This window comes from Lissotriton helveticus, chromosome 3_1 (assembly GCF_964261635.1).
Source record: "Lissotriton helveticus chromosome 3_1, aLisHel1.1, whole genome shotgun sequence".
Taxonomy (NCBI): Eukaryota; Metazoa; Chordata; class Amphibia; order Caudata; family Salamandridae; genus Lissotriton; species Lissotriton helveticus.
Window position 1 is genome coordinate 1,931,177,931 of NC_136061.1, and position 23,144 is coordinate 1,931,201,074.

Consider the following 23,144-nt stretch of genomic DNA (forward strand, 5'->3'; position numbering starts at 1 on the left):
TTTCACACTAAAAAGTCCCCCCGCAGGACCAAATGAGCAAAGTACCTGTCCCAACGGACCTGACTTTCCAAGCAGTAGTGCCTGGTGAACGTGTGCAGAGAAGCCCAAGTTGCGGCTTGGCAGATGTCCGGGGCTCCACTTGCTAAAGCAGCGGTCGCAGCGTTAGATCTGGTGAAATGAGGAAACAAATCCTCAGGGGGTTACTTCTTGGCCAGTGCGTAGCAGATTTTAATGCAGAGCACGATCTATCAGGAGATGATACATTTCTGTTCAGCCTTTCCCTTTTTTGCTCCGACATACCCCACGAGGAGTTGGTTGTCCACTTGCAATTTTTTGTGTGCAGTGAAGGTAGAATGACAATGCTCTTTTGGGTGTAGCCGGTGGAGTCGCTCCTATTCCTAAGGGGGATACTGCGGAGCATAATAGGTAGGCAGGGTGATGGACCGGCCTACCTGAAAGAGAGAGACAACTTTTGGCAGAAAGGAAGGTTTACTGCGAAGAACCAGATTGTCTGGGAAGATGTTTTGGTATGGAGGTGATGAAGCAAGTTTTCGCATATTACGCGACTTGCTCAAATCAAGAACCTCGAATAACTTATAATCCTGTAATACAACCCGTATGTTTTACTAATTTCCTTTATTTTGGATATGCATGTATCTTAGTGATGCTTGCCTATGTGTTCACTAATGCGAATAACTCGTGTCCTTAATATGGCCGCCGCTTGGGAGTTTGCTTCTGCGCATGCGTTAGTCACACTCACGTGACGTGACGTAGTTGCAGTTCTGGTGGGAAAATGTGCGCATGCGTGCTAGCTTCTAAAATGGCTGTCAGTGTTATAACGTGGTGAAGCTTGTGCAGATGCTCTCGTGTCATCGTCTGTTGCACTAACTATAATGCAATAGTATATTTTTCTGATGTGAGAAGTATAAAGTAGCCTTTCATGGCATATGGTGAAATCATTTATTTCTATGTTTTAATTTGTTTTCGCTTACTTTTCATGTGCCGCGGTATTGAGGGTCTGATGCAAGGCTCAAGACTCCATATTAAGAGGATAGTCTGTGCATGGCCGAACCCTAGCTGTGGCATTGACAGGGTGCCAACTGAAGGTCCCTGCCAAGATGTGCCTGGGAAGATGCACCTTCATCCAGCCGGAGAAACAGAATTTGTACTGCATTTGCAACAATTGTATATTCTGCTATTGTATTCTGTAGAATAGGTCATGGGAACCCCAAATTCACTAGGCGGTTCCATAAAATGCAAATACGAGCTTGTAGAAGTTTGTTCTGATTGGTGTGTTGACCTATCCTACCTGGGGACCAATCGAAATTGGGGATTCTGACACTTGCAACATTTGGGGGGTGGTACACTGACCCGAAAACAGTATAACTAGCCTAGGTTTAGCTGGAGAAATTGTCCGACTTGTCTGAATAGCTGACCTGTCACTGACCCAACGCACTCAATAGGTGACTGAATACAGAGCTCTGCGGAGCACTCTGTCCGAATTTAACCATAGACTCTAAGGTTTTACTAAATCTTAAGTGCTGGCGGAGCACTTTGCTGGGGAGTTCGCTAACCCAATCGGGGTTCTGACTGATAGCTGCAGAGAGGGTGGAGCGCAGGCGTTGCTTCCGCACTGCGGGTGCTGGTCGTGCCTTGGTGGTCCTGTCCTGATCCTAATCTGGTTTTCCTGTCCTGTCCTGGGGTGTCCAATCTGCACCTGCTGTCCCATAGATGACTGTCCTTCCTTGGGGTATTTCCTGTCCTTGACTGATCCGTGGCCAGGGTTGGTCTACACACCTTTCTAGGTAAATATAGTGCGAAAACTCTATACTGCACCTTCTATTTTTCCTGTCTTTGCTTTAATAAAGACATTTCTTTGCATATGTTAATTTTCCATGCTTTCCGTAACCTACTATAAAAAAATCACACAGTATATTTTCTTAGCATGTTCCTGTGTTTCCCTACCTTTTAGAACACATTCTCTCCTTACTGTTTCTGAATCATAACTGTGGTATATAATTTTCTCCTGAAATCTGATTTACGTAAGGATGCTAGAACTATAGCGTGTTCCATTTTTTCCCCTCCTATAGATGTATAGGATTTCTAATCCTTACCTTGCAGTATTTTTCTAAACAGTAAATGTCTAGTTCGTGATCCATTTTCTAAAATCTATTTAGTAGCTTGCATTGTTATAACTTTCCTATAGACTCATAAATGGTTGCCTTAGTTTTGTTTTCATATGGTTACGTGCTCTACATGATTCTGATTATAGATTGCCTTCTCGTTTGTAAAATGTATACACTCAGAAACTGATTTCTAAGATAAGCTTTTAAAACTTCCCAGTAGTCTGTGGTTATTCGATGGAGTAAGAGAAATAAAGTCGGTATTTGTATTTTGCCTGCTTTTCTTTTACAGCTAGCTCCCTGATCCATTGTGGATCTTAGGTACCCGTAACAGTGGATTGGTAAGTCGGGTACAATAGAAATAAATAGGAAGGAACCAGGGTTGCTGGTAGAAGAATTGTTAGGTCACCCGATTAATGTATATGATAAATTGGAAAAATATGGGCCTGGTATGTGTATGGTGAAAATTATTGGCCGGGTGACCTGCGATCTCTATCAGTAATTTTTCTGGTAGCAGAGTTATGGTTAGGGACTAGTTAAAGTTAGGTAGGACTAGTTAAGCTAGATAAGTTGGATGCTGCTAAAATTTTATGATAACATTTATTGCTGCTACAAGGGTAAACAATTTCTGTGGCCTGATCAATCACGTGAAATGTTTGCTTTGAAAAATTATGAAATGTTTTAAATTGTTTTTCCTATTATTGTACTGATATATGTATTAACCCACTCGTTAGTAAAGTGTTTATATGTTTGTTGGGAATCCCCGGGGAATTGAATAGCGAGTGGTGAAGAGAATCCACTTCGCGTTGAGGTCACTGGTCTAAGGAAGGTTAGTGCAGGTTAGGCAGAACTGGAAGCACTAACTAGGGTTTTTCTGAATGTATGTTTGAATAAATGATAGCGACGAGATCACTGGCAAAACTTCTATTGTGAGAAAAACCTAGTAAGGGTCACATCGGAAGGAGTAGCAGGTTCATCGGAGCTTGGGTGATAGCAAAGGGGTTCGCTGGTGAAACTTTAGACTTAGTATATATCCCGGAAAGAAGTGGATAAGTCAAAAGAAGTAGCAGGTTCCCTAGTGCTTGCGTGAAGGGTAGGCAGAAGAGATCTATCCGTAGTGAGTGAAAAGTAAATGGAAGTAGTTTACTTGCAGTGAAACAAAGCTTTGCTGTCTAGACACTTGGGTACAGTGGCGAATGTGTATTCGTTTGTAAAATAACAAAGCACTTGCACTTTTAGAGAGAAATTAAGTTTCTGTTACCTTGCGAGGGAGGGAGTCAGTTGCGGAGCTGCTCTGACGTCACTCTGTGCCGCGCTGGGATTGGTAGACGCAGCGGGTGTGTAGCAGAGCTGGAATTGTAAAGGAGGGGTGAGTGCCGAAGCGTGAGAACCTGTCTCGCGAAAGGCCGCGCACCCATTGGTCGAGATTATTTGAAACCGTGCATTTCATTGGTTGCACGAAAATAAAAAAATAAAAAACACACTTGGATTGGAAGTGATTTGTAAACAGAGTCACTAGCAGAAATCGTATGTGGCACTCGTATAGACCGCATACTAGACCTGATCCACAACAGTTAGGGTTTGAGAACGATCAGTGGAAAGGACATAAAACCGACATTATGTACGGAAATAAGAGAAAACTATCCCTTGTAAACAAAGTAAAGAATTATTTTAAAAAGGACAAGCCGATTAAAACCAGAGAAGGTGTTGTCATTCCGCCACCTAATACTCCCGCATCTTTCATGATGTTTGATATAGGGTACCACTCGTGTGTATGGTTGGAAAACTGGGCGGAGTACACCAAGGATGACGGAATTTTGGCTTTTCCGTTAGAGGGTACATTCAATGGTAGAATTCTATTTAGTTTGAGAACCCGAATGAATGACTTACATCCCAGACCTAGATTAACGCAGTACGAAGCTTTAGAGGAATGGGAGATCGAAGCTTTTGAGAGAGACAAGCCCCGAATGGATAAAGGGTTAACAAAATGTTATACAAAACTAAAACAAGAGACCCGTGATAAAAAGATGAAACAGTGGAGACAGAATATGATTGTAGAAGGGCTGTTTCCAATGATGCCAATGGGTGGTCCTCCTGCAGGAGAGAAGAGAACAGAAAAATGCAAACATTGGGTGCCCATTGGGGAGTCGGATGATGAATTATTGGATGACATGTTTATGAGAAGTCCGCCTCCTTATAATGAAGGACACCGACCCTCTAGTGAAGGGGATAATTCACGGAGACCTCCTCCCGGGAAGAGGCCAGATCAGTGAGTGTAGGAGAGAGTTGTCAAATACCTCCGTATAATGAGGGTTTGGGACCTCTAGGGGCTAGAGATATCTGTCAAAGAGCACCATTTAGTGGGGAGTCAAGATATTTGAGAGAAAGAGACTTCTGCTCTAGACCTCCCTACGAGGGTGAGGCAAGGCCTTCAACGTCAGGAATTCCGTTCTCAAGACCCCCGTCTGAGGAGGAACCGAGATCCCTAGGCACAGGAAGTCTGTTCCCAAAACCTAATTACGGTGAAGGACCAAGTGAGACACATCCCACTGCCCCGAGTTATGCCCCAACTTTGACCCCGCAGGTATTACATGACAATTCTTTAGACAGGATACTGGAGGACAGGGAACGAGAGGCTTTAGCTAAGCAGAGAGCAGAGATAATTCAGAAGATCTCCCAGTTAAATACAAGTCCTGAAGCCTTGACAATCCCGGTAACTATTGGACCAGTGGTTCTGCTGTATGGGGATAGACAGGGAAGTCCGAAGACTCCAGTTATTACTCCAGTTGTAGCACAGCCAAGACCGGAGCCCTTAATTGTGGATGACCAGACCAGTGAATGTGAGTCCGAGGTTTCGCTAATGGATCTGCCCATTAGGGGTGCAGGGAAAAGGTTACAGAAAAGACACAATCCTTTCAACACGAGGGAGATTCAAATGGAATCGACTTCGGGTACCAAGAGTGTCACATTGGTGACTCCTGAAGAAATTGAAAGGTGGAGTCGAGAGTTAGAAAAACAAACTCCTCAGTCGAAACTTTTAGATATTTTCAAGCTTAGAATAGAAATGGAAGAGCTAATGGCAGGAAATGTAGGTTTAGACAGATTAAATACCTATTCTGAAGAAGAGTTGCTGTTTATCGGCAAGAGTTTTACCCGAAACACCAGAGTACTCCATGAAAAATTAACAGACACTGCAGCTAGTATGGGAATCGATATTTCAAAATCAAAGCCACTGCAGAAACCCTATAGAGCTGATTTTTCAGACAAAGATCTGGAAAATATGAATGTGTCAGGAAAAAAGGCGCAGGTTAAAGAATTATTCACAGTATTGCAAAAATGGGGAGACGTAGAAAAGTGGAAAGCCAGGTGGGCAAAGAAGAAAGATGAGGCCAGATCTAAGCAGACGACTTCTGAGTTCGTTCTAAAGGAAGCTGACAAACCTGAGCAGTTATACCCTATGCGTGAAGTGCCAGGTGGAAAATACGTGCACGTTCCATGGTCCAGACAGGATATTGTGTCCTTTACCAATGACTTTCCAAAATTACGAGAAAAGCCTGTGGACTGGTACAGGCAGGTGGAAAGGTTTGTAAAGGTGCAAAAGTGCTTGTGGAAAGACCTGGATGGGTTTTTCGACATTGTGGTTCCTGTGGCTTTATGGACCAAATGCAAGGTTGCCATTGATTGGCCCAACAAAGAGTATGATAGGGACCCTGTAACAGGTGCTCCCTCTGATGAGGTAATGAGAAAATATGACCAGGTCATGTTACATCTGAAAAAGAAGGTGCCTGCAAAGGAAACTGATTGGACCAAAATAGATAGAACCACACAGGAAAGGGATGAGACTGTGCACTCCTTTTATGAAAGACTGTTACAGGTGTTCAAAACTTACAGTGGAATAGATAACATCGAGATGAAGGACATGACCCACTTCATTTACAGGTTTGTAAACGGTTTAAGACCCGAAATTTGCCAGTGGATCAAAGACAACAAGATTTGCTGGCAGTCTAAGAAAATGGATGAGGTCTTACGGTATGCAAAGTACTGTGAGGACGAGATGGCAGATAAGAAAAAGGCACTCAAGGAGAAGGTTATGTGGGCACAAGTGAAGCTAGCAGAACAACAGGAAAAGCAATTGAATAAGATGAATAAGAATACCCAAAATCAAGGCTCTGGGGGTGGAGGGAAGCCCAAGGTAAAAATGAGCAGAGAAGAAGCTAAAAAGAAATTTCCCTGCCACCAGTGCGGAGAAATCGGGCACTGGAGAGACGAGTGTCCATATTTACAGCATGATAATACCCAAACCCCTGATTTAACTCCACAGACGCAGAATCTAAAACCAAGAAAGACTCAGCATCAGGTAAAGGCAAGTCAATTGCCCCGAGCGCCAAAATCAAATTATAAAGGAAAATCACCACAGGGTGATGACATAGAGATCTGGGGAGGCAATTAAAATAGAAATGCAGCAACCTCGCAGTTTTTGTTGAATGATACCTTTTTCTGTGACGACCAATACTGACGGGGCCTGAGAGGGGAGGACAAGGAGCGTGTTCTTGGCGCCTCCTTGCCGGTAGACCAGTCAGGGCCATACATTGAAGGAAAGGTTGACGGAAATGATGTCACCTTCCTATTGGACACTGGTGCTACCCGTTCTACTGTGAGAACAGCGGACGTCCCAAACCTACCCCTCTCGGGAGAAGCAATCCAAGTAGTGGGTATATCTAATCAATTGATTAGTACCCCAGTTACTGAGCCCATGGAGATCACAATAGGGAAGTTCAAAGAAATGCATAGATTTGTAGTTTGTGATACCAGTCCAGTAAACATACTGGGACGTGATTTGTTGTGCAAAATGAACTGCACCATCTTTTGCACACCAAAAGGCGTCGAAATTCAAACCCCAGACGAGGATGGCATATACAAATGAATGTTAATTAGACCAGACTCAGAAATTAAACAAACGACTATACAGGACTTACCTGAAGAACTCCAAAAGACAGTGAAACTAGAAGTATGGGACTTTACAGGAAAGGATGTAGGATTAATGGCAAATGTAGACCCAATACAAATAGCCATGAAAGAAAATGCAGTTTATCCTAATACCAAGCCATACAAAATGAGTGCAGAAGTGAGAGCAGGAGTTGCCATTGAAATAAAAAGACTGCTAGAAGCAAACATCATACAAGAAGTGATGAGTAGTCCGTGTAACTCACCCATAATTGGAATCAAGAAACCTAGTGGCAAGTACAGGGTAGTGCAGGACCTGAGAAAGGTAAACAAAATAGTGGTTCCTTGTTGTCCTATTGTTCCAAACCCAGCAGTGATCCTATATCAGATTCCCTGGGATGCTGAGTGGTTTACCGTGATAGACCTATGTCATGCATTCTTTTCGATCCCATTGCATCCAGATAGCAAATTTCTTTTCTCATTTGCTTTCGACAGTCACGTGTACGTTTGGAATCGGGTCTCCCAAGGGTACACCGAAAGTCCCTCTATCTTTAATCAGATCCTAAAAAAGTGCCTTGAATCTTTAGTGTTACCAGGAAAATCTGTCTTGGTGCAATATATAGATGACCTTTTGGTGGCATCTAAAAGTCATAGAGATTGTGTTGTTGACACCATTGCTTTACTGAATCACCTAGGTGAAAAAGGACATAAAGTGTCCCCTGACAAATTGCAGTTCTGTACAAAATCAGTGAAATATCTGGGGCACCAGATAGAAAAAGGCATCAGAAAAGTCACTTGTGAGAGAGTCAGAATAATTCGGAACATGCAGTTACCACGTACTCAGAAAGAAATCAGAATGTTCCTTGGAGTGGTAGGTTACTGCAGGCAATGGATTGTGGGATTTGCAGTCCTGGCAAAACCTTTGATAAAAATGACAAAGAAAGGAGCAAAGGACCCAGTGGAATGGGATGATGAGGGCATGACAGCATTCATTAAATTACGAGAATGTCTGTGTACAGCACCTGCTCTAGGGATGCCTGACTATTCTAAAGAATTTGCACTATTTTGTGACACACGAGATAATTGTGCACTGTCAGTCCTAACTCAGGAGCATGGGTTGACTAGACGTCCAGTGGCATATTTTTCTGCCACTTTGGATCCAGTGGCTGCTGGATTACCCGGATGTCTGAAAGCAGTAGCTGCAACATGCACGAGTCTAGAACAGAGTGAATCTATTGTAATGGGACATCCTGTAACTGTGTATGTTCCCCATGCAGTTGTGATTTTATTGACCAGAACTAAGATCCAGTATCTCACCCCTAGTCGGCTGACTAAATACGAGAGGATTCTCGTGGGTGCTGCGAATGTGGTCATTACTCGGTGTAATATCCTGAACCCAGCTACCCTGCTCCCTGACTCAATGATTATGGAAGCCGAGGGAGAGGACGAACATGACTGCATAGATCTGACAGAATTCAGTACTAAACCACGCCCAGACATTAAAGAAATACCTTTGCCTGTAGAATATGAGGAGCTGTTTGTGGATGGCTCATGTATGAGACACGAACTTGTAGGCCTAAGTGCTGCTTATGCTGTAGTCTCTATAGATGCCATTAAAGAAGCTTCCTGTTTATATGGAGTAAAGTCTGCACAAGTAGCCGAATTGATTGCATTGATAAGAGCCTGTAAAATTGGGAAAAACAAAAGAATAACAGTATATACTGACAGTCAGTACTGTTATGGAGTTGTGCATGACTTCGGCCAATTGTGGCTACAGAAGGAGTTTCTGACTTCTTCAGGTACTCCCATCAGAAATGGAAAAGTCGTACAAGATTTACTGGAAGCAATCCAATTACCAAAAGAATTGGCAGTGGTCAAATGTGCTGCTCATAAATCTGGCATTGACCCTATAACTTTGGGAAACCGATTTGCGGATGAAGTGGCTCAACATTGTGCCAGAAATCGCATGTCTGTAAATATTAAACTGGGGGGGCCTGGAAACAGCTGCCAACTTATGGTGTTTGAAGAGGTGCCTGCCTGGGAAGAGTTGAGAGATTGGCAGCATGCGGTGCCAGAAAAAGAGAAAGAAAAATGGAAGAAACTTGGTTGTCGACCGAGAAGTGAGGATGGTGTCATTGTGGGCCCAAATGTTATGCCTGTGTTGCCTAGACATCTGCTTGCTTTTATGGCCAGACTGATACATGAAGATTCACACACTGGTAGGGACGCCATGGTTCTGGTTTTCCAACAAACATGGTACAATCCGAAGTTCAGGAAGGTAGCAGAGTCACTCTTCCAGAGGTGCTTAACATGTCAGGAGTTTAACGCTGGGAAAAGGACTGTAGTCGAATTGGGAAAAATTGGAAAATCAGGAGGTCCCTTTGTAAGAATACAGATTGATTTCATCACCATGCCTCGCTGTGAGGGAATGAGATATGTCCTTGTCATTGTCTGTCTGTTCTCAAAGTGGGTGGAAGCCTACCCTGCTAAAAAGAGTGACGCCATAACTGTAGCTAAATTGTTACTACGTGAATTAATACCTAGGTTCGGGGTTCCAGTCACAATTGAATCAGATAGAGGAAAACATTTTCAGAATGAGGTAATCGATCAGCTCTGTAAGGCATTTAAGATCACACAAAAATTGCACTGTGCATATCGTCCAGAGGCTTCTGGAGTGGTAGAACAAATAAATGGCACTATAAAATCAAGGTTAGGAAAAATGTGTGACTCTACGAGCATGAACTGGATAAATGCTTTACCTCTTGTTCTGATGGGACTTAGAAGTATTCCAGATCGAAAAACAGGCCTGAGCCCTCATGAGATCCTGATGGGAAGAGTGATGAGACAAGCATGGGTACCAGGACATAAACTGATAAACATTTCTGATGATTTGGTACTTGAGTACTGCAAGCAACTGGGTGACCAAGTGCGTTCTATCTCTCGCCAGATTGGGGAAGACGCCGTCGCCAATCCAACAACTCCAGTCCACAAATTGGTTCCTGGCGACTGGGTGAGACTCAAGAAACATACTCGTTCGAGTTGCCTTGCACCGAGGTGGGGAAAACAACGCCAAATAATACTGGTGACCACGACAGCGGTGAAGTGTGCCGGCGTTCCAAAGTGGATCCATGCCAGCCATACACAGAAGGTGATTCCAGACGAGAAAACTGACAATGAAGGTTGTCCAGCTGAGGGGTCTGCAGAAGTTGGTCCTGAAGTAGCTGATGACAAACAACCGAGCACCAGTCAAGATGATTGGATACCCATAATCGACTTGACTAATGACCCAATCCGAACAAGAAGTCAAACCTATGCAGATAGAGAGTGGGATAGAGAGGAAGAGATAGGCACAGGCGAAGATCCTCGGATTATTGAGATTCACGTCAAGTCTGAGGAAGAAGAAGGTCAGACAGGGACAGAGCAGGTGATCGACACACCTCCACAAACCCCTGAAATTGAAAAGGGACAGACAAGAATTAGTGAAAAGGTTCAAGCAGAAGAAAATCAAGGGATCGAAGTGCTTGAACAGGATCAGATAGAACTAGAAGAACGTGTTCAGGGCTCAGAAACAGAGACGCTCGAAAGTCAAAATCAGAATACACCTGAACAAGGCCAGCTTAGTAACCAGGCAGAAGAAATAGAAGAAAGACCTGGAACTAGTCAGACAGGAAGGGAAGAATCAGAAGTGCCACAAACAAACGAAAATAAAAGAGCATTAGAAGACAGCCAAATCACAGTGCCAACTAAAAGACTCAAGAAAAAGAAACATATCGAACCAAGATATATTAAGAGACTGAGACTGAGAATAAAAACAGTAGAGGAGAAACTTGCAGAAAGAAGGAAAAGTCCTCGTGTTGCAGAGCAAGTTGGAGAAAGTTCACAAAGGAGGAGTGACCGAATAAAAAGACTGAACGAAAAATACCAAGATCCTGAATGGACATATTTAGTGTTGGAAGAATTTGAAGATCTTGATATAACTGACGAAAGTGACGAAGAACAGACAGCTGATTATTCTGCCGAGGAAGACGAACCAACCTGAAGTTGTGCAGGGTAAGCTACCTGTGCAAAGTTACAAAGAGGGGTTGAGAAATCTTCTTCTGAACGAAAATGTCTGATTCAAAGTGAATGGAAGGCCTAGACGCAGTTGTTGTAAAACATGCTGCAGAGTATGTATATGTAGCATAGCTATAGTGTTAATAATTTGGATAGGACTAACAGTTTTCATTCCTTATATGGTGAGCAAAAATACTAATATTGACCCTACTCAGACTGTGACCACTGATACTGAAGAACTGACAACACGAAGTGTAGAAAGACGTGAAAAAGCACTCAGACAAACAAAACGAGACTTAGAAGTATCAGATGAGGAAGGACTACACTATCATGGAGTTAAAAACCAGACACAGTTAAATGTTTTCGCTAATCTTTTAGTGCACTATGTAGAAACTATGGAAATAGAAGACTGTTATGTCTGCATGAAGCTACCTACTTCTGTAGCTGAAGGCGTGACTTATCATCACCTACCTTTGACCTATGGAATTTCCTGTAGCATTCTAGCTAGTTTATTTTACAAAAGAGGACCGTTACAGTACTACTATTCTAACTCAGACGTGATATTTTCTGAACTTCCTATACGTGGAAATCTGAATCCTGTACATACTAAAAGTGACGTTACACGTTATATGGGAGAATATTTTCTGACTATAGGTACCATAGACTTAAATGAAGCACACAGAGATAACTTGACCTGTTCATTACATGAACAAGAAATTTTTTTTTTAAACATGGCAGAGAAAAGAAGGGAGAGTTTCCAAAGAAAGGCAAATGATAAGAGACAAAGAACTCCTAAATGGGCTGAAAACACGGAAAGCACCTCAAATGGTGGGAGTGGTCCTGCTTTGTTGCTGGATTTCGAAAGAAAAGGGAAACTCAGTCTTCACCGCGAGAAGACTAGTTATTATAATAACATTTTCATTGCTTCCAGTCAATGTGAGCACAATTACAAGGTAATTGGAGGTTGGGGTTTCAAAAATGGGTCAGAACCTGTGTTTCCCGGAATTTATTATATATGTGGAAACAAGGCTTATTTCAAATTGCCGGATCACTGGTATGGAAGCTGCTACTTTGGCATTGTTTTCCCGAAAATATACCATGTGAATGAAATTGCTGGAAGCAATGAAAACACTAATGGCTTAGTGCGTAGTAAAAGAGAAAGCGTAGGTGAAATAATGGGTAGTATTTTTAGTGCACTGATACCTGGAGTGGGAGTGGTTCTGAACACACACAGAATTTGCAAATTATCCACAATAGTGGGTGTGTTGTCTACTGACACAGCTCATGGATTCCTGCTGGTCAATACCGAAATGGTTGCGATCAGATCAATGGTTTTGCAGAACAGACTTGCGCTTGACACCTTATTAGCAAAAGAGGGCGGAGTCTGCCGGATGTTGAAAGCGCAACATTGTTGCACTTACATACCGGACAAAAGTGTACAAATCAAAAAGTACGTAAAGAACATTACTAATTTGGAAAAGGAACTCAAACCACTAGAGGTTGATAGTGCCTGGAAGAGACTTACTGATGGTCTCTCCGCTGTAGGTCATTGGTTTGCTAATTTAGGTAAAAGTTTATTGTTCAAGGTACTGATGCCAATTGGAGTGATAGGTTGCATCATCTTTCTCATATTTGTCTGTTGCAAATGCCGCAAACACACAAAGAAATACGCTGTGAATAAGAGAGGTGTGAAACGGAGTGTGGATGAACTTGAATTGGAAGACTTGAATAATCAGATTTACAAAAGGGTGAAAAATTCTCACCCTAACAAAGATGTGAAAGAGAAACTGAATCGGATGTTGGAAGAAATCGAAATGCACAAAGTGTGAGAAGTTGGCATCTGGTTCCATTAGTTTGTGATGATAGTAAATATCATCAAAGAGGGGATTGATGAAGCAAGTTTTCGCATATTACGCGACTTGCTCAAATCAAGAACCTCGAATAACTTATAATCCTGTAATACAACCCGTATGTTTTACTAATTTCCTTTATTTTGGATATGCATGTATCTTAGTGATGCTTGCCTATGTGTTCACTAATACGAATAACTCGTGTCCTTAATATGGCCGCCGCTTGGGAGTTTGCTTCTGCGCATGCGTTAGTCACACTCACGTGACGTGACGTAGTTGCAGTTGCAGTTCTGGTGGGAAAATGTGCGCATGCGTGCTAGCTTCTAAAATGGCTGTCAGTGTTATAACGTGGTGAAGCTTGTGCAGATGCTCTCGTGTCATCGTCTGTTGCACTAACTATAATGCAATAGTATATTTTTCTGATGTGAGAAGTATAAAGTAGCCTTTCATGGTATATGGTGAAATCATTTATTTCTATGTTTTAATTTGTTTTCGCTTACTTTTCATGTGCCGCGGTATTGAGGGTCTGATGCAAGGCTCAAGACTCCATATTAAGAGGATAGTCTGTGCATGGCCGAACTCTAGCTGTGGCATTGACAGGGTGCCAACTGAAGGTCCCTGCCAAGATGTGCCTGGGAAGATGCACCTTCACCCAGCCGGAGAAACAGAATTTGTACTGCATTTGCAACAATTGTATATTCTGCTATTGTATTCTGTAGAATAGCTCATGGGAACCCCAAATTCACTAGGCGGTTCCATAAAATGCAAATACGAGCTTGTAGAAGTTTGTTCTGATTGGTGTGTTGACCTATCCTACCTGGGGACCAATCGAAATTGGGGATTCTGACACTTGCAACATTTGGGGGGTGGTACACTGACCCGAAAACAGTATAACTAACCTAGGTTTAGCTGGAGAAATTGTCCGACTTGTCTGAATAGCTGACCTGTCACTGACCCAACGCACTCAATAGGTGACTGAATACAGAGCGCTGCGGAGCACTCTGTCCGAATTTAACCATAGACTCTAAGGTTTTACTAAACCTTAAGTGCTGGCGGAGCACTTTGCTGGGGAGTTCGCTAACCCAATCGGGGTTCTGACTGATAGCTGCAGAGAGGGTGGAGCGCAGGCGTTGCTTCCGAACTGCGGGTGCTGGTCGTGCCTTGGTGGTCCTGTCCTGATCCCAATCTGGTTTTCCTGTCCTGTCCTGGGGTGTCCAATCTGCACCTGCTGTCCCATAGATGACTGTCCTTCCTTGGGGTATTTCCTGTCCTTGACTGATCCGTGGCCAGGGTTGGTCTGCACACCTTTCTAGGTAAATATAGTGCGAAAACTCTATGCTGCACCTTCTATTTTTCCTGTCTTTGCTTTAATAAAGACATTTCTTTGCATATGTTAATTTTCCATGCTTTCCGTAACCTACTATAAAAAAAATCACACAGTATATTTTCTTAGCATGTTCCTGTGTTTCCCTATCTTTTAGAACACATTCTCTCCATACTGTTTCTGAATCATAACTGTGGTATATAATTTTCTCCTGAAATCTGATTTACGTAAGGATGCTAGAACTATAGCGTGTTCCATTTTTTCCCCTCCTATAGATGTATAGGATTACTAATCCTTACCTTGCAGTATTTTTCTAAACAGTAAATGTCTAGTTCATGATCCATTTTCTAAAATCTATTTAGTAGCTCGCATTGTTATAACTTTCCTATAGACTCATAAATGGTTGCCTTAGTTTTGTTTTCATATGGTTACGTGCTCTACATGATTCTGATTATAGATTGCCTTCTCGTTTGTAAAATGTATACACTCAGAAACTGATTTCTAAGATAAACTTTTAAAACTTCCCAGTAGTCTGTGGTTATTTGATGGAGTAAGAGAAATAAAGTCGGTATTTGTATTTTGCCTGCTTTTCTTTTACAGCAAGCTCCCTGATCCATTGTGGATCTTAGGTACCCGTAACAGTGGATTGGTAAGTCAGGTACAATAGAAATAAATAGGAAGGAACCAGGGTTGCTGGTAGAAGAATTGTTAGGTCACCCGATTAATGTATATGATAAATTGGAAAAATATGGGCCTGGTATGTGTATGGTGAAAATTATTGGCCGGGTGACCTGCGATCTCTATCAGAGGCTTAGATGACAAAGCCTGTAGGTTCCTGACCATCTGGGGAGATATTATCACCACTAGGAAGGCTCTCTGGATGATAAGGAGCCTAAGAGGACAGTAGGGTAGTGGCTCACACGGAACACAGATCAGAAATGTGAGTGCTAGATTGAGGTCCCACTGAGGCATGATGAAGGGGGAAGGTGGAAACATATATTGAAGGCCTTTCAAAAACATATTTACAACAGGGGATTTAAGCAGCGATGGCTGATCTTGCAAACGCAGGAAGTCTGAGACGGCAGAAAGATACCCCTTAAACTCCTTGGACGCTGGTGATGGAACCACTCCGTCACCAGCCACGAGTGGGCTGTGCTAATGACGGAGTGGTTCCGTCACGGCCCCGCCGCCACGCCTGCGCGGCATTAATTCCGCACCTGTGCTGAGCGTTCCATTGAGCGGGCGGGGCCGTGATGGAACCACTGCGTCACAAGCACAGCCCACCCGTCACAAGCACAGCGCGCCCGTGGCTGGTGACGGAGTGGTTCCGTCACCAGCCACGGTAACTCCGCCGTGGCCCTACCCCCCCCAGCGCCGCAGCGGAATTACCGCCTCGGCCATCGGGTTAAGATGCTCAAATCAGAGCCCTGCCGGGCAAGAGAAAGAATAAATAGAAGGACCAGAGAAAGGGGAGCAGAAAGGGGGTCAAACTTGGTTTTATGTACACCATACCACAAACTTGACCCAGGCTTATACCATCTTGGTGGATAGACGCCTGGCTGCCAAGATGGAATTGAAGACTTCGGGCAAAAATGTCGAAGGCTGTCAACTGTCGCCGCTCAATCTCAACACATGAAGGAGGATCATTTACAGGTTTAAATGGAGAACCCTCTCCCACTGCTGCGACAGAAGATCCTCCCGGAGAGGCAACCTGATAGGAGCACAGATGGCCATGCTCACCAGCTCAGGGAAACCAAACTCTCCAAGCTCAGTCCGGATCCACAAGAATGACCTGGGACCAGTCGTTCCTGATCTTCTTGAGAACTCTGAGCACTAGTGGTATGGGTGGAAAGGCGTGTAAGAGGCCTGAGCTCCACTCAAGACAAAAAGCATCTCCGAGTGAGAGCCCCCTTGGGAACTCCAGCACGAAGAACTGCGGACATTGAGCATACATGGCAGAGGCGAACAGATCTAACCAAAGCTCTCCCCAGTGCTGGAAGTAGCTCTAGATGGAGACGTCATTTGTGATCTGCTAAGCATCTTCGGCTGAATTCCTCCACCCTGGCGTTCCTGAGAGCCTGGCAAGTGTTGAACCACCAGGGATATGCCCTGACGTTCTAGCTACATCCAGAGGAGAAGGCCCTCTTGACAAAGGGTCCATGCCCCCACTCTTCCCTATTTGTTGCAATACCACATGGTGAAGGTGTTGTCGGTGAACATCTGCACTAGCCTTTCCTTGATGGAGTGTAGACAGGCTTTCCAATGCCAGCTAGATTTACGGCGCTCCAGTAGGTTGATGTGAAATCTAGATTCTGCCAGAGACCAGAGGACTCGGATATCCACCTCTCCCAGATGGCTACCCCCATCACTGGAGAGATGAATCTGTTTCTACTATCAGATCTGGTTGGGGAATGGAGAGGGGTTTGCCGCTGACCCACTTGTGGTTCATTAACCACCACTGCAGATCTTTTGCAGTTCCCATCAAGATCTGGATCATGTTGCCAGCAGGTATGTGTCACAAGAAGGATGCAGGAGGCCATGAGGCCCAGTAGCCTCAGAGTCAGTCCCACTGAAACCCAGGTTAGAGACTGAAACATTGGTAATATAGTCTGAATATCCTGGACTCGCCGTTCAGGAAGATAAGCCCTAAACTGAACTGTGTCCAGAACAGCTCTGATGAAAGGGAGCGTCTGAGAGGGAGTCTGGTGATACTTTTGGCACGTTGACCGTGAATCCCAGTGAGTGCAGGAGGTCCACCGTAGTCTGGAGGTGGAAGAAGACTGCCTAGGCTGAGCCTGCCTTCAAAAGTCAGTCATCGAGATAGGGGACGATTGCAACCCCCGATTTCTGTAGATGATCACCAAACACCGACATCACCTTGGTGAACTCCCTAAGGGCACTGTTAAGGCCAAAAGGAAGCTCAGCAAATTAAAAGTGCTTGTAGCCCACCGTGTACCACAGGTAACGCCTGTGGGCAGGCAAGATGGGAATGTGTAAGTATGCATCCTGCATCTCTGAGGCTACCAACCAGTCTCCCGGGTCGAGGACAGCCAGGACTTGAGCAAGCTTGAGCACGTAGAATTTCACTTTTTCAGGGAGAAATCGAGAGAGCGTAGGTCTAGGATCGTCCTCCTTGGGCACAAGAAAGTAGCGGGAATAGCAACTATGACCTTCTCCTGATGCTGGCATCCTATCTATAGCTCCCTTGGCCAAGAGAGCTGCTTCTTCCTGGCGGACTAAAGCTAGATGTTCCTCCGTCAGCCTGTCATAAAAGGGTGGCACGGGTGGATGGGTAGTCATGAAGGGGAAGGAGTAGCCCTTCCAGACAATCTTAAGAGCCCAGTGGCCTGAAGTTATTGAAAGTGAAGGTGAAGTTGTATCTTGCCACCCATTGGTTGCCTGAGAGCAAACTAAAGCGGTTTGGGGGGGCTATGGCTGCTGCCGGAGTGGGGGGTGGGTGGGGGTATGGACTGGGCTGACCTCTGGCTGCCTGACTCACGATTGCTGTGGGTGCTGCTCCCTCAGCTGCATAGAGACTGCGAAGCTTGCGGGAGTGGTGACTGGGCAGGTAGAGGCGCGTCTAGAAGCTCCTTCAGTGGCCATAAAAGGAGCGAAAGGCAGACTGAGTTTGACAGAGGCCATAAAAAGACACAAGGTCCTGGTCGCAGCCCTGCTGTCCTTAAAGCAGTCCAGTGCAGAGTCTGCCTAGTCTACGAAGAGATAGGAGCCATCACAGGGCATGTCCATAAGCGAAGCCTGGACATCCCCTGAAAAGCCAGATGTCCTCAGCCAGGCGTGGCGCGTTAAGGCCTTCGACGAAGAAACAGCTCTGCCTAGGGAACCGGTCGTGTCTAGCCCACAACTGATTGTAAACTTAGCTGCATCTCTCCCATCAGCCATAGCTTGACAGAGTATGGCCAGAGCCAGCTCCGGGGAATAAGAGTAACAACTTAAAAGGAATGTAATGTACACAGACTGCAATGCCAGGCTGGAGAAAGAAAACATTTTCTTGCCTATGATTGATTATTTGGTGGAATGGTAGGGAATGCTCCAGGATTTACGCAGGAAGTGCAGGCTTGGATCACCAAGCTCTCTGGGGTGGGGTGTTGGATGAGGAAAGGGGGGTCCTCTGGGGCGAGGGGATGGCAGCGGGCAATTGTCCTGTTCACAGGAGCCCCATGTGCAAGGCTTTTACCGGGCCCCAAGCAGGACATACGTGAGGGTTTCAATAAATGGGAGAATCGGTTCTGAATGGGTGACTCCTGGCTGAAGCACTTCCGTCAAGACGTTACTCTTGGCAGCCACCAAGGGCGGCTGAAGGTCCAAGACTTTGGCTGCCCTCCTCACCACCACAGCAAATATGGCACCCTCCTCCGTAGCCACTGTAGGATGAGAGACAAAGTCAGTATCTGGAGCGGTGTCCAGACAACTGGCATTTGCCAATTCCTCACACCAGTCTATGTCAGAGTCTAGGAGCTTTTATTCCTCAAGGTCCATTGGGCCCTCCCAATCTTCCCCAAGTGCTAGCACATAGGACTAGGGCTCAGACTCCAGCCTATAGGGAAGGAATGGCTCCAGTCGGTGCGGGAGTCAGCATCAGACGCCGTCCATTGGCTCTATTTCGGAGTCTGGGATAAGAATGGGGAGGGCACCGCTAGTGACGCCAGGAGCATCTACATCGGAACCAGAGTAGGAGAAGGTCGAGGTGGTACGACCAACACCAGTCTGGATCCAACAGTGGATCCAAGGGGCCCGAATGGTGCTGAGGGACGACCAGCCGATGGGGAACCAATCGGGCCCGTCCCAAAGCCACACCTGCGGGGACAGGTCACCCAAATTTGAGGGGCATGGCCTCATACAATTCAGAGTTGGGTGTGGGTCACTCCAGTACCAGGAAACTCTGGGACGAGTGGAGCCAGCCCAGGCCCAGGTTCAACTGTGGTACCAGGCCTAAAATGATGATGCTCCCTCGTCTCGTCGGATGACTTCGACGGAAGGGGTGAAGATCTCTTCGACCTCTTACTTTTATCTTTTTGTGGGATTTACTTGAGCACCCAGAGGACTTTGACTGCGATGAAGATCGATAACTCTGCGACCGAATCTGGGGCTTTCCTCTTGACCGAGATTGAGGACCTGTTGGCAGGGAAAAAATGGGGCACCTCCCAAACCCGCGCCAGCAGAGACAATTCACCAAATATGAGGTATAAGGCGGAGGAGCGTCACCCACTGCATTGAAGCAGTGAAAAAAAGTAAAAGTAAAATGATAACATAATGTTATCATTTTATTTTGTGTTGCTTGGCAGCTTTGCGTGACAGGGAGGGGCTGCTCTGCTCACAGAGCAGGACAGTGGAGGAGAGGTAGCACCCTCCTAAGTGTGCAATGACTTTGGCGGACCCTCTCGATCAGGCCAAAAAGTCATGCGCACTTCTCACGCTCTCCACGCAGGCTTTACTACAGCCTGTATGAAGAACATGCACAGGCCTCCAGTCCCTGGCTGAGAGCCGAACCATGGCTCTCAGACCAATCCCAAAGCTGCAATGTAGCTTTGTGAATGGTCAGGGGAACCGGAGTGTTTACCAATCACAAAGCTGCATTGCAGCATTGTGATTGGTAAGGGGAGCCTGGCTGCCTGCTTCCTGTTCCTATCTCGAGGAGGGTTGACAGAGAGAAGACCCGGTAGAAAAGTATGTTTTTTTTCTTTTTTTTTTATAATCCCCTCACCCGCTGTCCCCCCACCCCCCTGATCCATGCCAGCCACTACTGGATGCATGACGCCATTAAATTTGTGGAGCGGGCCAGGGGGTGCTCCAGCTCCCGGAAACTTGGAGAGGACCAGGTGTGGGGGCAGGCTCAACCGCTAAACCAGGCCTCCAATTACTATGTTCCCTTGTCGGATGACTTTGACTGATGGTGTGAAGTCAAAGACCTCTTCGATTTGATTTCTTACTCTTTTTTTTTTGTGGGACTTACATGAACACCCAGATGACTTCGACTGCAATGAAGATCGATGGCTGTGCGACCGATCCCATGACCTTCCTCTCAACCGGGATCGAGACCGTAGAGGCGTTGCATATCTGGCGGCAAGGAGCTTGAGGGACTTCTCCCTTAATGTCTTGGGGTGCATGACGTGGCAGTCGACACAGGTCTTTGTGTCATGCTCCCGCTCAAGACACCCGAGGCAGACAAGATGAGAGTCAGTCACCATTGTATGTTGGTGACAGGTGCTGCAGGGCTTGAAAACACCCTTTCTAGTGGACATCACTACCACACCAGGAGATCGATCTAAAAAAGAAAATTTAAAAACATCGACAAATGTCAAAAAAGGTCAGTCAAAAAATGACTTGGGGTAGCTATCTCCAGATCTGCGCTGACTGGTACGGAAAGAAAAGAACTGATGTCACCGGCAGGGGTGGCACCTAAATAGGCACAGCGCACGTCACTTCTGGTGTGGATGGCGCGGACAGCACTTGGCGGAGCTGAATGATGCCATCTATTGGTGTGCAGGGGTACTGCTCATGAAAAATTTACTGATCCAGTCTGATGCCCGGGGATAATTCTAAGGTAAGGAATCTGCGGCTAGAAGTCTCAATCAGATAGCCTTATCACACTCTACACAGCCCCTTCTTTTTTTTTTTTTGCAGAGTTTTATATAGCGCGAACTAGAACCGAACCGAATCAGTTATCAGAGCGCTTTACATAGCACCAGTTACGTTACATGAGGACACACTTTCATTTTAGGCACGGGGAGATTAAGTGATTTGCCCAGAATCACAGGGGGTTTTTGGCGTCGTTACCGAGACTCAAACCCAGATCCCCAGGTCCGAGGTCGAACTCCTCTCTCTCAACATTCTTGTTGTATGTACTTTGTTAAGGCTGATATTCCCTATTCTTACAACTATCAGTACCCTGCAGAGCCATTCCTGTGCATCTGCCTAAAAGGACACCTTGAAGCCAGATCTCAAGTACACTCACCTCTGCTGTCACAGGAGACCTGCAGTTGTCGTAGAACCTCATCAGCAACAAGCACCGCTACCATTTGTGGCTGCAGACCCTGAGTACTGATGAAGGCCTGGGCTTTCTCACAAGTATTTGGCTGCTGAGAGGACAGGATGGCCCGCAGAAGCTGGTGAGAGTCCTGGGCCGAAATTTCACTGTATGTGCAGCCCAGCTCCTGCAATCAAGAATAAGAAACGGTTACAGGGCAGGAAGGGAGAAAAGAAACTCATATGTCACACAAACTGGTGCAGGGAGGACAAGCAGTACTTTTTTCACGGGCACAGGTATGGAAGGGTATGGTGCTTCCATATGACTAAAAAGCCTCCCTTACACACAGCTTTTCAACCTCCCCTCCCCGAATCTAACCCCAAATACCACCATCACTGTTCTATGACACTGTAACTATACTAATATACAAGCTGTGAAATGTAATGGAAATCTATACATGATTATTTAAGTAAAGGGAGGAGGACATCATACCTCAGGTATAGAAGCCAGAAATTGTAATTCTAATTGGTATAGAAAGTTCACACAGCATTATATCAATGATAAACCCTTTAGTATTCATTTTCAGGTCCAACAAATACCAATAGACAGCATATGTAATGCACCAATCTAAATACATTTGAAAAGATGTCAAGAAATTATTAATAATAGAATGTATTTTAAAACATGTTCATCCTTCACATCTGCCTATGGAGTTGTTCATGAATAGCTATGTGCATCTGGAATACTTCAGCAACAAATACTGGAAAATTGGTCCCATTGTTAATATGCCACCTGAAGTAAACTATGTGCAATCTGCAAATTAAAGATCCATCTCCCAGTAAGACAGTTCAGTGGTCCATGCATCTGTTGGACAGATCAAGGTGCAACATACAGGGCCACAAGATCTAAACATGGCAATACAGCTCAGTAAGCCAGCCCCCACACTCCAAAGATATGTATGCAACTTGCAGGCACAAATCCTGATTCTTGCAGGGTCAACTTCAACCTTCATTCCTCTAAGGGCCACAATATCAGGCCATAAAGTCGGGCAGTAATCAAAAATCACTTTCTTGCTCCAAGACACAATCAAGCCATTACTTTAAAATATATATGTAACTATCACCAGTGCAAATATTCTTTCAGACCTACAAAACATGTAGGAAATAAGCAACCATTCCTGCTCATGTTAAAGATTGATACAGCCTTCCCAAGTAACTCTGTTGCCTTTCTTTGTATTTCTATGCACACAAGCCTGTGCACCTTCATGAGGAAATAGCCTGCCTGCCAAGTAGCCTGACCAAACATACCACCCCTGTCTCCCTATTGGCTTGCAGCCATTATCCAAATTTAAGCACATGGTAAGGCCTCGGGGCTAGACGATGTGTGTAAATGGTATTTGTATAGTGCAAACATAACCGGAAGGCAGTGTATGAGGATGTGAATGCACTCAGACACACTTGAGCCCTTTTGATAGCCTGCTGTGGAGTGACTGGGCTAAGAGAAGAGGCAGGGGGGGACCAGGCCAGCCAAGATGGTGGGCACAACTCCTTAATGCTCCAACCATCGGCCCGCCACCTCGCCTACAATCTAAGTTGCTAGCTCAGCATTAGGGCCTCCAACGGGCACAGATGACCCCTAGAACCTACCTTGATCCCTCTTGTGGTCGCGGACTGTATTTTTGGAGGCCAGTGCAGGTGGACACTTCAGGCCTCATGTCTACCAGCCCGTCAGTGAAGGGTCATGTCGGCTGTCCCAGAGTGGAGACCGTCACCGAGGTGACAGACTTGCCCAACCCCTGACATACCGAGCTGGGTGGCCGGTGGAAGCACTGGCCTTGGGAGCCGCCCAGTGGGTCCGAATTGAGC

The 23,144-nt window shown here is 45.3% G+C and overlaps 1 protein-coding gene across 2 annotated transcripts in view; it reads right to left on the reverse strand.

The window, feature by feature from the left end:
- Nucleotides 1-23,144, reverse strand: part of SPG11 (SPG11 vesicle trafficking associated, spatacsin) — a 573,976-nt gene that overhangs the window by 87,100 nt on the left and 463,732 nt on the right. For both annotated transcript variants that reach the window (XM_078682963.1, XM_078682964.1), the window contains exon 33: nt 21,268-21,466. In XM_078682963.1, coding sequence (XP_078539089.1) covers nt 21,268-21,466 — 199 coding nt within the window. The remainder of the gene's footprint in view (nt 1-21,267; nt 21,467-23,144) is intronic.